At 42.6% G+C, this 15,086-nt stretch overlaps 2 protein-coding genes across 4 annotated transcripts in view; one reads left to right on the top strand and one right to left on the bottom strand.

Moving 5' to 3' along the window:
* The first annotated feature begins 68 nt into the window (after positions 1–68).
* Positions 69–10,279, top strand: LOC143830259 (retinol dehydrogenase 12-like). The gene is made up of 7 exons (XM_077322501.1): positions 69–267; positions 2,707–2,825; positions 4,488–4,643; positions 7,147–7,251; positions 7,733–7,942; positions 8,566–8,755; positions 9,445–10,279. The coding sequence occupies exons 1-7, from the start codon at positions 188–190 to the stop codon at positions 9,545–9,547; spliced, it is 963 nt and encodes a 320-aa protein (XP_077178616.1). The 5' UTR covers positions 69–187; the 3' UTR covers positions 9,548–10,279.
* A 92-nt stretch (positions 10,280–10,371) lies between these two features.
* ZFYVE26 (zinc finger FYVE-type containing 26) overlaps positions 10,372–15,086 on the bottom strand; it is a 64,768-nt gene continuing 60,053 nt past the window's right edge. For all 3 annotated transcript variants that reach the window (XM_077322492.1, XM_077322495.1, XM_077322493.1), the window contains one exon: positions 10,372–14,038. In XM_077322492.1, the coding sequence (XP_077178607.1) occupies positions 13,829–14,038 (210 nt within the window). In that variant the 3' untranslated portion in view covers positions 10,372–13,828. The remainder of the gene's footprint in view (positions 14,039–15,086) is intronic.

Here is a 15,086-nt window from a genome sequence, read left to right as displayed (position 1 = left end):
TCCACCCACGCCCCTGCCCTTTTATTAACATCAGGACTATAATTCCCAGCATCCCTTCTGACGTACAAGAGCCACACGCTCTATTGTCTCCGCAGTCGCTAAAGTCAGTGCTGAAGAGCCCTGTAAGCGCCGATTCGTCCTGTGAAGAGGCTGCGCGGGAAGCGAAGGCAAAAGACTGAGCTGCGCGATGCTAACTTCTCTGGAGTCCCTGCTGGCGCTGTCCGTGATCGTCTCTCTCTCGGCATTCATGGCTGCTCCTTACATCAGGTTGGTGAGGCGAGGGGTTTTATTAACGTCTTCACGCTTGGAGTACTTACCCCTACCATAAAAACGAGAGTGCAACCTAGTACAAGAGAGTCCTTGAATTTCATGGTGCCAGAGCAGCTTACTTGGCAACAGAAAAAAAATCTTTTTTTTAAATATTTTTTTTGTTAAAAGATTTTCATTAATGATAGAAAGCAGAGTGAAACAAAGTCTTAGAAAAGAAAAAAAAGAACAAAATAAAGGACAATCTAAAATTTCAAACTATACCGATCATCACAACAGACTTCCCTTTCAAATAATAGCAAAAAGATCTGTCAAAATTTATTTGGCAAGGTTAAAAATCGAGTGTCAAACTTAAGCTACTACAAGGAGGGGGGGGGTTAGTGCAATAAAAAAATTCCTAGTCTTTAAAGTGACACAGGTCACCATTTTTGGAGATTTTCTGAATGTCCGTCTATCAGTACTTTTACCTGTTAAATGCCCTTGTTTTAACACATTCCATATATTGATTTTGTTTATTAATTTTAATATTTTTATCCCCCCCCCCATTTTAACTTGTTTGTTGTAGGATGGGAATCAAGCTACAGACAAGGTGCAGTTTTAATTTTCTGAGCATCAACATTATAAGAAGGGAACAGGTCTGCCTCCTGCTGGTGACTCTGTGTCATAAATAGTTGCAGGATAAGCAGCAATTCCACAGATGTAGATCTTCCCATTATTGAAATGTAATGACAGGCAGAACTACTATAGTTAGTAGATCCTAAGAAGTAAATGCAAGAGAATGAAAGGTTTAAGTTATACAAGTATTGATAGAAATAGTATTAGCAATGCAATTGTACTGGAATATCTATTGTTTTACCAAGTGGGTAGCTGTGTTGGTCTGAAGCAGCACAACAAAACAAAATCAGAGTCCAGTGGCACCTTTAAGACCAACAAGGCGTGAGCTTTTGAGTACAAGCACTCTTCCTCAGACTAAGAACTACCATAATGACAGTGGGAATATAAAGTTAATTCTGTTAAATTAGTAAAACTGTGTCACAAGATCCAAAACCAGCCATGTGATAATTCTTTGCTAAAACAGCTATTCAATCCATTCAAATTCAGTTGTAGTTCACAAAAACATAGGAGAAATAAAACTGTCCATGTTAGTGACTAATGGCTTACACTTTACCATTTGTTGCTTGCAAATGTGAAACATTCCTGCAAGTAGAAGCTGAGCTGGCAGCTATCTTGTCATGAGACCAGAGAGTTAAATTCAAAATGACATTATATATTACTAACATCACCTTACAGTCACATTGTCCCAATTAAATTAAATGCCAAAAATGCCCCTCTGTTCTCTACATAGGGCAAACAGGTCAAACCCTCCACCAAAGGATTAATGGACACAGGTCTGACATCAAAAACCACAGAACTGAAAAACCTGTAGGGGAACACTTCAACCTTCCGGGACATTCTATAAGGGACCTAAAAGTAGCTGTTTTATTGCAAAGGAACTTCAAGACAGTCTGGAAAGGGAGATTGCAGAAATGCAAGTTATTACAACACTCAAAACAATTATATACCCTGGATTCAACAAGGATAAAAAACCTATCTCATTATGCATGCTAACCTTGTTTTACTCGTGTATCCACATTCCTCACAATTTATTTTGTGAAGAACCTAAGAATACAGGACTCTTTATATTCAGTGCCCTAGGCTGGATCTCATGGAGGACTTTGACAATCAAAACAGATTTCTGTCCACAAAAAAATGACTTGCTTGCTTCCCACTGCAGGTCAAAATGCCTCATAGAATCATAGAGTTGGAAGGGGCCATACAAGCCATCTAGTCCAACCCCCTGCTCAACGCAGGATCAGCCCTAAGCATCCTAAAGCATCCAAGAAAAGTGTGTATCCAACCTTTGCTTGAAGACTGCCAGTGAGGGGGAGCTCACCACCTCCTTAGGCAGCCTATTCCACTGCTGAACTACTCTGACTGTGAAAAATTTTTCCTGATATCTAGCCTATAACGTTGAAGTTTAAACCCATTACTGCGTGTCCTCTCCTCTGCAGCCAACAGAAACAGCATCCTGCCCTCCTCCACGTGACAACCTTTCAAATACTTAAAGAGGGCTATCATGTCCCCTCTCAACCTCCTTTTCTCCAGGCTGAGCATTCCCAAGTCCCTCAACCTATCTTCATAGGGCTTGGTCCCTTGGTCCCAGATCATCTTTGTCGCTCTCCTCTGTACCCTTTCAATTTTATCTACGTCCTTCTTGAAGTGAGGCCTCCAGAACTGCACACAGTACTCCAGGTGTGGTCTGACCAGTGCCTCCCAATATAAGGGCCTCCAGGATCATCAGGGCGGAGTTGGAGAACTACAGTGAGAGGCAGAATTATAATTAAATCTTCCTGTAGTGCTTGAATGTATTGATTACTTATGCACCCTTATGTTTTTCAGGAAGTACATTGCAGGAGGAGTGTGCAAATCTACAGTGAAGCTGAATGGAAAAGTGGTTGTGATCACTGGGGCCAATACTGGCATAGGGAAGGAAACTGCCAAAGATCTTGCAAGAAGAGGTGAATTAGTATCCCCCTTCATCCCTACAAGAGTATTTTAGGGATGGTGGTATTTGCATAGACCTCAACCAGGCTTAGACTGTGAGATAGGGAAGAGAGGTGGCAATCCTAACCTGAGAGGTTTTCTCCTTCAGGGCCCTTCCCACGCTATCAATACAGGCATTGAATGTGTTGGCCTTGGATGGGGAGCAACGGAGAGTGTGGCCATCTGGTTAGTGGACCATGCGCCAAATGCACCTCTAGATGCCCTGCCAGTTCTGCTGCAGGCGGTGGCAGCCTGGATGCTATGGTTCCCCAATAAGAGAGAGAACATCACACTGACAACAGCTTGTGGAGTCCCACAGGGAGCGGTCCTATCTTATTCAACATCTTGATTCACACTCTTGCAGAACTGGTATGGAAGTTCCGGCTGGGTTGTCATCAATATGCAGATGGCAGCCAGCTCATCCTCCTGATGGATGGCCGCCCTTACTCTCCCCCAGAAACATTAGCCAGCTGCCTGGAAGCAGTGGCGAGATGGCTCAAGTAGAGTCATCTGAAGCTCAATCTGCCAAAGACGGAAGAACTATAGTTGGGTAGGAAAGGCCCATGGGAGGAAGTGTGCCTGACCACACACAAAATAAAAATAACAGCTCACTCTGCCAGGAACCTGGGCATGATCCTGGATGCTTTCCTCACAATGGAAGCTCAGATCACAAAGGTAGCGCGGCTCACATTCTACCACCTCTGCCAAGCCAAACTACTAGGACTCTACCTGGCCCCAGAACACCTAGCCACAGTGATCCATGCGACGGTCACCTCTAGACCTTTAAAGCCATACTCGGTCAGAGCCCAATGTACCCAAGGGACCGCCTCACTGCTCATGCCCCTCAAAGAGCTTTATGCTCTGCCACCACCAACCGGCTAATGATCCCTGGCCCTAAAGAAGCCAGCCTGGCCTCAACCACCATGGGCAGTGCCAGTCCCATGGGCCAGAAGGCGGCACAACAGCTTGTTCCTTTAGAAGTTGTCATGATATGTAAGGGGGAAGTGACGTTACCATTTCACCTGATTTGCAGGTCTTCAGTTTCTGACTTTTCCTCAGAGAGCTTTTTCTCACTTGATGACCTCTACCTACCTGGTTATTGTGATACACATACACATTCTGTGGAGGCATGGTCTAGCACCCTTGGCTTTCACTTCTCGCTCTCTTATCAGAAGGATTGATTTTGATCAAATGGACAAAGCTGCTGCAGTACAGTTCTCCAGCTATCCTTGCTTGCTTGTCCAGTCTGACTGCTTTGATTTGCATCCACAACTCTACCTAGTTGTCGGTGATGAGCCATCTGCTTATCTAGTTATCATTTATTTGATAATTTGTTTCTGCCCTCACTCCAATGTACAGTCTAACCACTACTGTGATTCTCACTGCTTATCTGAGTGCATTTCTAGCCTCTTGGATTCACTATTATAAAAGTATTTTGTAATGTTTAAAACTTGAGAAACTAGTATACGGCAGCCAGTTAATGAGATATTCCTAGATCACTATTCCAATAAACTCATCTGGTTGAGAACCAGTGTTGTCCGTACTGCAGTGAAAACCCATTCTAGCTCCAAGCTACAGTTTCTGCCTTATCAACTCGCTGGCATTATAAAACAGTTTCCCACTTGTCCTCATTGCAGGTGCTCGAATCATCCTTGCTTGCAGAGACATGGCAAAAGGAGAAGCAGCAGCCTGTGAAATCCAAGCATCAACTGGGAACCAGCAAGTTATTGTGAAGAAGTTAGACTTGGCAGACACCAAGTCTATTAGGGAATTTGGTGAGAATTTCCTAAAAGGTATTTAAAATAGGTTTTATCTTACTTTTCCAACAAACAATATTTGCTTAAAGCAGCTGGCAGCCTTCGCAACAGATTAATAAAATAAACAGTAAAAATGTACTAATAAAGAAAAAGGATGCATCATTAGAACCAGCAGCAAAGGATCTCACTTGAGCCAGAGTGAAAACCAAATAGCAGCTGAAATCAGAGGAAAACAAAGCAGTCAGCTGCATATGTGACAAAATGAAACAACTTGGGCACCAGAACACTAAAAAGAGGGTCCAGGCAAAACTATTTTTTTGGGCGGAGGGCGTTCTAATGATGTGGCTTGCCAACCTGAAAGGTCCTAGCCCTCTCCACTCATTCAGAACATGTGTGTGGGGTGTTTATTTTTTATTAATTTATTTATAGTTTATGTTTCTTACACAGTGCACTAAAATTTTAGAAGTTTGGGACAACAAAATTTAAAAGAGAACTAAAGCATAGCATCAATAAGAACATAATATATTAAGTGGTGCCTAATCTTACATTGAGTCTGTTAACATATCAGCAGCCAATGGAACATCTCCAGAATGGCAGTAATATGCATAAAAGTCGATAAAAGTCAAGCCTCAGCACCAGTTAGAGTTTCCAAGCTGATTTTTAGGAGAATCCACTGAAAGCCTTCTGAAGAAGACAAACCCTATGAAGATAGGTTGAGGGACTTGGGAATGTTCAGCCTGGAGAAAATGAGGTTGAGAGGGGACATGATAGCCCTCTTTAAGTATTTGAAAGGTTGTCATTTGGAAGAGGGCAGGATGCTGTTCCCATTGGCTGCAGAGGAAAGGACACGCATTAATGGGTTTAAACTATAAGTACAATGATATAGGCTAGATATCAGGAAAAAAATTTGCCGTCAGAGTAGTTCAGCAGTGGAATAGGCTGCCTAAGGAGGTGGTGAGCTCCCCCTCACTGGCAGTCTTCAAGCAAAGGTTGGATGCACACTTTTCTTGGATGCTTTAGGATGCTTTGGACTGATCCTGCGTTGAGCAGGGGGTTGGACTAGATGGCCTGTATGGCCCCTTGGTTCCAGAAAATCAGATGTACACTGTGAGTTCCATGCTCAGGCCTCAATGTCCAGATATATGGGGACAACTGAGATCAGGACCATCAGGTGCATCTAGGAGAGAGGGTTAATCCTTGCTTCTGTGCTGGTTTCCTGCCCTAGGGTGGTAAAGCAGAGTTCCTGTTCTTGGGGAATTAAGCATGAAGCCCTATCAGTACTCATGGCTCCCTTAATGGGCCAATGACATTCCCTGCTACTGCTTCAGATCAAGAACACATCATCAGGGGAAGCATTGTTCCTGCACACCATAGTCCCAATGCAGATTGGTCTCCGTATGCCCGGTGATTGAGTTCTGGGCACAAAACTCACAGCACACATCTAATCTTGCTGATTTGAGGACAGGAAGAAAATGTAATAAGTAGATTAGCTCTGAGATATTGTTATCCTTATCCTTTGCATATGTGTTTATGTGAACATATTCTGACTGGATATGTATGTGAACACAGTGGGCTTAAAGATAACATTATATTTGCCTTTAGCCAGCAAGTTGTACACAATGATATATGTATGGTGTAATCAGGTATCCTGGCCACTTCCTAAGACTCCTCCCACACAGTACCAAGCAGGGATTCGCCAGACAGAGTGCTCTCAGGTGCGCATCCTTCCCTGCCTTGAAATGCTGATATGAAAAGGAGTGTGCTGGGCAAGGCATTATGCTGCTTGACCTTTCTCCTACTGCATTTCACAGAGGGTTTAGAATGTTATTTCAGAAATTTGTGTTATTTTTTAAAATCTCTGCTGGATGGATGGAGGTTTGTAGATAACTCTTCCATAAGTAACCAACATTGACACTGCTGCACTTAACACCATTCATCCAAAAGTAAATGGACAAGTCCATCAGAATCAAGGCTCTTTGCATTAGTGAACTTATCACTAGAGAATTTCAGCCCTAATTCACATCAGCCCATTTTCTTCTAACAGTTTTACAAGAGCAAATCCATGCTTCCTGGTCTTCAGGTGTGGTCCTGACACTCAACCATAGCCAGTTGGAATTTGGAAATAAAAGACAGTTGATGGAATACTGTACTTCTATAATGTGGGATTGTTAATATAATATGTGTAACATCTTTCTCAAACATTAGGACATGGGACAACAGGCTTAGGCCCAGTTAATACCTAGAAGGGAATGAGGGGGCAGAGACAGCGGGGGGGGGGTAGTAGTAGGAGGATCATGTTTCGAAACATTCCACTCCATTCAAAACTCCCCACAAACCAACAAAAACAGCAGAGAGATGCAACTTATCTCTTTGCCATGCTAATTTTCTGTTTTCATGGAGATTTTCTAGTGTAATAGAATGTTTGACACTAGTGTCTGCTTCCTGCCAGATGAATGACAGGAGGATATGAAAAAAAAGATGACAATGGTGTACTAACATTTCCTCTGATGCTTTGGTGTTCTGTATCTGTTTCTTGTAGAAGAGAAAGAGCTCCACATCCTTATTAACAATGCAGGGGTCATGTTGTGCCCCTACTCCAAGACAGTCGATGGCTTTGAGATGCAGCTAGGAGTCAATCACTTGGGTAAGGCCCTGAGTCACTTGTGTGTGGTGAACGGATACACCTGTTACATTTCCATAAATAACTGAGCAGAAAGTTAACCAAGGCTGCTTTTCTTCTCATCCAGTTGGTTCAAGAGGCCTATGAAGGAGAGGCACATTGTGTGACCTAAAATGCACATTTTGGCTTGGCCTACCAGTCTCTTGCTAAAGGTGCAACAGAAAAATCCTGCTATATTCTGCTCACACATGTCAATAAGGCTGTCTTTTCAGTAGCCTTTCTTCAGAAGTAAAGAATTGTAAATAAGGCACAAACTTTTGCACAAACAGGGGGTGGAAGTACAGTCACAGACGTTCCATTCTAGTCGTGGGGACAAGTAATTTATTAAAACATTCCTGTACCTGTACAGTAGGGTGACCCTTCCAATGTTAACTTAATTTTCTTGAATCCCTGCTAAGCATTGTAATCAACCAGCAAAACTTCATCTACTGTCTCTCTTTCTCAGGGCACTTCCTTTTAACGTTCCTTTTGCTAGAGCGCCTGAAGAAATCTGCTCCCGCTCGCATCGTGAATGTGTCATCCCTGGCTCATCATTGTGGAAAAATCCGTTTCCATGACCTCCAGAGTGAGAAGAGCTACAATCGGGCCATGGCCTACTGCCAAAGCAAACTGGCCAATATTCTGTTTACCCGGGAATTGGCCAAACGCCTGCAAGGTCAGCAGCTTGTTGATAGTACCATGTAAATAACAGCCTCATCTGACTTGCTCATCTGACTGTACAAAGCTGGAGATGCTGGGAAACTGCATGTGTGTATTTAAAAACAAAAGAGACAGCCAGTGTGCCATTGCTTCCATCGCAGAAAGCAAGCCTTCGGAGCTCTAAAAGCTATAAGCCTAGCCCCCCCCTCCCCCCAGAAATATATCTTGAGATTGACTTAGAAATAGAGGTAGAGAGCTTAACACTGCACATGTGAACAGGTGAAGATTAATTTTAGCATCATGTCCCTTTTGGGAAAATGCTAGCAATCAAACAGCCAATGTGCACTAGACATGTAGTACATGGCATCAGCTGTATTTTCTGCTGTGTACACCTGCAGCAGGGAGTCAGGACCAGTTCTGGTTCCATGGAAACATGTTCATCTGTCTTCATGGTATAAAGCTAAAAAAAATGTAGCTTATATTCGGTCAATACCTTTTATGTAGACATATGGAAGGTAACTCATGTCATGACTCATATTCTCCAGGTACTTACTTACTGCACTGTAACATGTTAACACATTTTACTTTTGAACAGGGTGGCATTTTCAGTATGTCTTTTGCATGATTTCTTTTTGATAGGCACGAGTGTCACTGTTAATGCTTTGCATCCGGGCTCTGTAAGGACTGAATTGGTCCGCCATATACCTGTAATCAATATTCTCTGGCAGAAGATTATTTTCTTCTTGAAGACACCAAAAGAAGGAGCACAGACCAGTGTGCACTGTGCAGTGGCAGAGGAGCTGGAGTCAGTGAGTGGGAAGTATTTCAGGTAGGTCATTTATGGGAGCGTACTGGTTCAAGTTGGATTTCTGGGAAATAGAAATCACTCAAAATGTTGCTAATGGCCTGCTCTAGTCTAGTAACCTCCAGACCTGAAACAGAGTTTTGGGATTAAAAAAAAAGTTAATTACAGCTAACATTTTAGAACGCTGCCTGTGGTTCATTGCAAGTTACTTTAGCATTAAGTAGACTCTTCCCGTAGTGAGGGAAGTGTAAGGATTTGGTCAAGGTATGGAGCAGTTATCAAGTCTGAGCAGCAAGAATGAATTTAGGGTTCCTGTGTTTGGCAACTTATATTTTCTTGTGACTTTTCTCATTCTAAAATAGGGGGGGCACTATGTAAAGGTTTTTTTGTCAGAACTCTCTCATCTCCACCTACTTCACAAGGTGCCTACTTGTGAGGTGAGGAAAGGAACATGATTGTAACTTGCTTTGAGACCCCTTAAAGTGGAAAAAGCAGGAGTATAAAGACCTACATTTCATCTGATTAAGTAGCAATTCAGAAGGCAGGTTGAGTGTTTAAATCCACTCATTAAAAAAAAAAAAAGATCCGTGCAGACAAAGCTAGAATGTCAGGGACAAAGGGTTTAACTGTCACTAGGATTTCTGCTAAGCCCAACTTTTAAACTATGCCAGTGCCTAAAATTCTTAATTGCAACGTTGTCCTTTGTACAACAGTGACTGCCAGCCAGCGTATGTGTCACCTCAAGGCCGCAATGATGAAACAGCTAAGCAACTCTGGCGAGTCAGCTGTGAACTCCTAGGCATCAAGTGGGACTGACTTTGAAGGAACGTGTGTTGCAGCTCTGTATTGCCAGTAAGGTATTTGCTGTGAAAACAGAAACTGAGAACCCCAGCATAGTCATCTGATGACAATTCAAAGTGTAAATTAAGGATTATGTTTCAGCTTAGTTTCATACAGACTTAGTGGTGTAAGAGGGGGATATGCATTTTCTAACTCGAGAACAGCTATGCTAATCTTTTTCTCAACTAAGCAGTCAAGCATGGCAGTCATATGTGCCTCTGCATACTGTGGCTTATAATCATTTGTAAAGCCAGGACTCCTGTAATTTAGTGGAGGTTGACATGGTGCTTAAAGCTCTTTGGCTGCAAGCAAGAGATGTGCTTGGCTGTTCAGGCTACTTCAGCTTCACTCCTGGACAGTTCAGAACACATCCCTGACAGATGAACAGGCGTATGTTTGGGGCCTGGGCACTTCATCGCATCTAAGGCTATAAAAAGAAGGCCCTGGGCCTAGTGAAGAAGCTGCATATTTAACTTTCTGCTCCAGTACTCCCAGAGAAAGTATTTGAAAGAGCAACTTTTTAAAGAAAGAAAGCTCGAACCCTAGACCTTCTCCCAAATCATGAAGACTACTGTAGTGTGCCTCTGTTTTATTAGAAGAGGCCACGCTAGGAATACTGGGAGAGCAAGGAGGGTGATTGGCTGGTAGGAGTCCTCTTTCATTGGACTATTCTGCCTCTGATCATTTGTAATAAAACTTCTCAGTTTACGTTGTTCTTCTTGTGGAAAGTACTATGCTTTGATTTGTACATGTTACTTAACTGGTTTGGTTTTCACAGTTCTTCAAGGTTAAAGTAATACTGACGAGGCGACCAAGTTTATTTTATTTTTGCTTACTTTACACAGAATTACATGATCTCTTCTTAGAAGTTTAACTCATTTGTTCATTCAAATGTTTACAAACTTATTACAGTAATACAAGCCAGTTCCCAGGGGCAGGTCCTGCTGGTGACACAAAGAATACTCAGGATGTAAAGTGCATAAAGTACAGTGCAAAAGGGAATGCCACACACAGGCCAGAGTCTTCTGCTGAGAAAGTTTCCATTTTCTCCCTCTGTAAAAGGCATATGTGTGTTTGAGGAAAGCTCAAAAAGAAGGGATCAGAGGCAGTAACACACAGGGTATTTTATCCAGGGACAAGTAGTGCATCACCTTCTAGCCCTCAGACAAGCCTGTCTTAAGCCTGAGAGACAACAAAAGCAGGTTTTGCTAGCCTTAATGAGATAAGCTTCAGGAAAACAGAAGCTAAAAGTGGCCATCCTTAGTTACTTAAGGCAAGCTATTTCTGGGCACCACATGTAATGAGTTAAGCATTTCCCAAACTGTGTGTGTCTGATAACACTTACAAGTCAAATGAGTCAGGACAGCTGTAACTTTCCACTTTATGAAGGACTGTGCTCACACCATGACAGTGATCAGCTACAGAAGAACACAGAAGTTGCCCATCTTCAAAACAACACACATGCAGAGTAAAAAAATCATGGAGAACTGCCTGTGCTTGAGTGAAGTGAAACACAATGGACACACTTGTCTATCAGTGTTTGGCTGTTAACATGAGGACAAACAAACAGCACTCTAGCTTCATTTACAATCCAGAGTTTTGCAGGACAGAAGCCAGTAACCGATTAGGTTTCTTTTTACTTAGTGATCAGAAAGAACATCTGAATCTGATTTAGAGTGCAGCCACTGGCTATATTTAAACCCAGGCCTACTCCAAACCTGCCCCATTACAGTCTTGATTACTCTACCGTCAAGACAAATTTAGGAGCACAACAGCAGGCCAAAACAGACTACTCATTTGACAGCAAGTCTCAGTTCCACACTCCACTCTGTTTACTACTTTTGCCATTTTCTCTGCTTTTTGTTTGTATCTTGCCTCACATGGCAACGGGTACACAATTATTTCCCTGAATTGCTAATGTGGAGGATTACACTACACCTGCTGTTAAGTGAATTTAACAGGACAGCATGACTTTCACTGACAGTTTCCACCAGCAGCAGCCTCTAGGGCAAACAGTTGCTAGAAAGATTATTTTGCTACTTGGAAATGTGAAACTGCCATTTTCAAAGCTCACAGGCCACATTACCAGTTCATCCTCATATTTGCTTAGCAGAAGCTACAATTTCCCTCTGCCTCCAGTTTTCACGTCATCTAAGTGAATTACTAAGTCTACCTTAACTCTTGAACAATAAAGTTGAAAATCGTGTGATGTTTCCAGCTGGCATTTTGTAAAAGATGAGGTATTTTCCACGATGACAGAAAAAAAATTATACCCCCCCTCCCAAAAAGAAAAAGAAAATGGGGCTTTGCAATTTCATAAAACTGCTGTTGTGGAAGCAGTATGGATTAAGACCAGGTATAAATAGAGACACTGGAAGAGGCAGACACACTTACCCTGTGTGTAGGTCAAAATGGCCTGCTGCACATGGTCACCGGGTCATTTATGAGATACTTGCCCTTTGGTCACTACAGAATCTCCATGAAATAGTCAGGAATATGGTGAGAAGCAGCACTAGGAAACTTCTCTGCCAAGTGTTCTGTATACAACCTGGGAAACCGACGTCATTGCCAAGGAGTCCAAACAAGTGAGGAAATAAGGTGAAAATTGGCAACACCTAGGGAGTCCCTGGTGCTACACTGTCAGGTTATAAATCTTCTTCCCAATTAATACAGAAAGCCTGGGAAGCAGCTCAGGAAGCAAGAAAAGAAGCAAATGGTAGGCAGGGATTGAAAGCCTCTTTACAAAAGGCAATACCAACAACAAAAAGACCATCTAGCTGACTTCTTAGAAGAGAAAGCAAGCCAGCCAGGGTCAGCTCTGATTTCATCTGAAAACACTAATGGACCCTCTGGCGACAGCTGAAGTAAACTCTTCTTTCAAAGGGAGCATGAGCAACCATTGCAGAAAATGCTATGTAGCTAGGTCTTACACTGCAAGAAGAAATACAAATTCCTCCCAAACAGTGAAGTTGATTTGAAGTGTAAATTAGCAGATCTACCAAAGCAGATCTACCAAATGGATCTAGAAGAAATACCTATGCTTCCAAGGTTTTCCAGAGAAAGTGTAAGAATCCAAACTCAAGGCTTCCTTAAGTAGATTGCTTCTCTCAGTTAATACAAACAGAGGATAGTGTTGCTCCTTTGATAGACAGGACACACAGAATTGGCCCTTCTGCCCAAAACAACCTTTTGAGACTATGACATTTCTTCAATATTGCACAAAATATTGGAGAGGTACAATTAGAGGCAGTCTACCTTTTCAAGATTCTTCAAGTCTTTGGGATAGTTCTCCAGAAAAGACACCAGATGAAGCCAACAATAGATATCATTGGTCCTTCCTTTTCAGTCACCCAGTGGATTACAAAGGCATTACATTGCAAACAAAAATTCCAGACCAAGGATGCCCAGTATTATCTTTGCTGGGAATTCCTTCACCAGATCTATTAGTAGGCTCTGAAAATCAAACCAATCAGCCTTTGTAAAAGAAGGAGACAGACAGCTGATGCATGCCAAATACAGATCACTCGAAATACAAACTATGGTGAAACAGATGAAGACAAAAAAGCAGTTGGAAACTTCCTGAAATCAGGCTATCCCGGTATGTGTCAACTAGCCACAGCAATGTGCTCCAAGAAAAACTCATCACAATGGCAGGTGAGTTCTTGTTAATTTTTACCAGCAGCAGCACAGCAGAGAGGAAGCTTCTGTGCCCTCACAGCTGCCCATTGCCTCTCAACATGTATTTCAGAAGCCACACACTAGTCATGTTTAGGAACAACCAATCACAGTAAGTAACAGTAAAATCCATTTCTGATCATAAAAGGGATGAAGGGGAAGACGTTTTGGTCATGGGTTTCCTGTAACAATTTTGCATTCAAACAACTGCAAAAAGATGGACTCTGAATTAAATCTTATCCAGTGTGGTTGTCAGGTAAATATCAAATGGCCCAGGGATAAATAAATGCCTCAATAGTAACAAAAGGGTCTCTCTCACTGTTAATAATTCAGTCTTGCCTTTTCATGCTCAGCACAGCAAGAACGCACTGAAACAGAGGTAGTTTGTTATCACCAGGACACAATTGGCACTTTTAAGAAATCAATCCCTTCCCTTTCATCTGACACATCTGAGCAGCTCCTCTCCACCTTGCTGTTAGCCAACAGTTCACTCACTTTTAACATTTATCAACAAGCTGGTCTCATCAATATGATGCCAAGCCTCCCTTTGACGACTAAAAAAAATCTCCACTCAGATGGTAGTCACTTCTTGGTGCTTTGAGCAAGCCAGCTTTTGGGCTTAGCCTGATGCACTGAAAGCCACTGGGTGCAAATGGCCTGCACCACATCTTCCCCACTGTCCTCGGCCAACTGCCGTACATGCTGAACCAACTGCATGGCTCTAGGATTCTCCAGCTTCACAGCAACCAGGTAAGCAGAACGCAGCTTGTGGCATCTCAGATATGCTTGGATCTGAAGCACAGAGAGAAAGACAAGATATTTATTTGCTAGTTTCTGTTGCTAAGAAGACATAGGGCTGTTGGGTTTTTTAAAAATCTTCACAGCTGAAGCCAATGGTGACATGCTCAAAGATGCACAACAGATATGGCTGCATTGTCAGCCATGTCAGCTAGGGAAAGCGCTAAAATTGTTAGACAGAAATTATAAAAACAAATCCTGGACTCTTATTTATTATTCAATTTATAGCTCGCCTGATTCTGAAGCTCAAGGCGGGTTACAGAAGTCATACCCCCTAATTTCATTGTACCTCTTGGACCTTTCAATATTTTGTTTCTTATGGATGTGTTAACACTTGGCAGAGATAAAATTTCAGAAACTCTAGCGAACCAATGATCAAGATGGACTTCCTGGTTCTCTTTCAAGATTGACTCACCGCTGAACTTCAGCACATCATTTTAAACTCTAGGGTTCAATTGTTTCCAACTTCAGAAGGACAAAACATCCTTCTTCTAGAACCCAGGTTTAACTTAGGGATGCACATTCATTCATTATGTACTTTTGTTTAGCCCCCAGAAACATAACAATATGGTATTTCAGAGGAGAGGCTAGATCTTCCCTTGCTTTGTTTTATCCAGCCTCAACCAAAGCTCTGGCAGAAGAGCTCTGTCTTAGAGGCCCTGTGGAACCTTGTCAGCTCCTGCAGGGCCCTCAGCTGTTCCAGGAGCTCATTCTACCAGGACAGAGCCAGAGCCAAAAAAGCCCTGACCATAGTCGAGGACAGGTGGACTTTGCATGGCCCAAGGATCTCCCGTCTATCAGCTGCTGCAAATAGCAATGACCTATGCGGGGCATAAGGAGTTAGACAGTCCCTCAGGTATACAGGGCCTAAAAGTCCTTGAACCAGATCCGGTACTCAATTGGCAACTAATGCAACTGCCTCAGCACAGGCTGGATGTGGGCCCTCCATGGTGTTCTAGCGAAGATCCTAGCAGCTGCATTTTGTACCAGCTGTAATTTCCGGAGCATGGACAAGGGCAGGCTCACATAGAGGGAGTTACAG

Source organism: Paroedura picta, chromosome 2, assembly GCF_049243985.1.
Source record: "Paroedura picta isolate Pp20150507F chromosome 2, Ppicta_v3.0, whole genome shotgun sequence".
In the NCBI taxonomy this organism is placed as follows: domain Eukaryota; kingdom Metazoa; phylum Chordata; class Lepidosauria; order Squamata; family Gekkonidae; genus Paroedura; species Paroedura picta.
This window is presented reverse-complemented; position numbering and strand designations above follow the sequence as displayed.

Coding starts and splice junctions, on each gene's coding strand:
- LOC143830259 (XM_077322501.1), top strand. CDS start 188: ATGCTAACTTCTCTGGAGTCCCTGCTGGCGCTGTCCGTGATCGTCTCT. Junction 2,826..4,487: donor CAAAGATCTTGCAAGAAGAG/GTGAATTAGTAT, acceptor TCCTCATTGCAG/GTGCTCGAATCATCCTTGCT. Junction 7,943..8,565: donor ATTGGCCAAACGCCTGCAAG/GTCAGCAGCTTG, acceptor TCTTTTTGATAG/GCACGAGTGTCACTGTTAAT.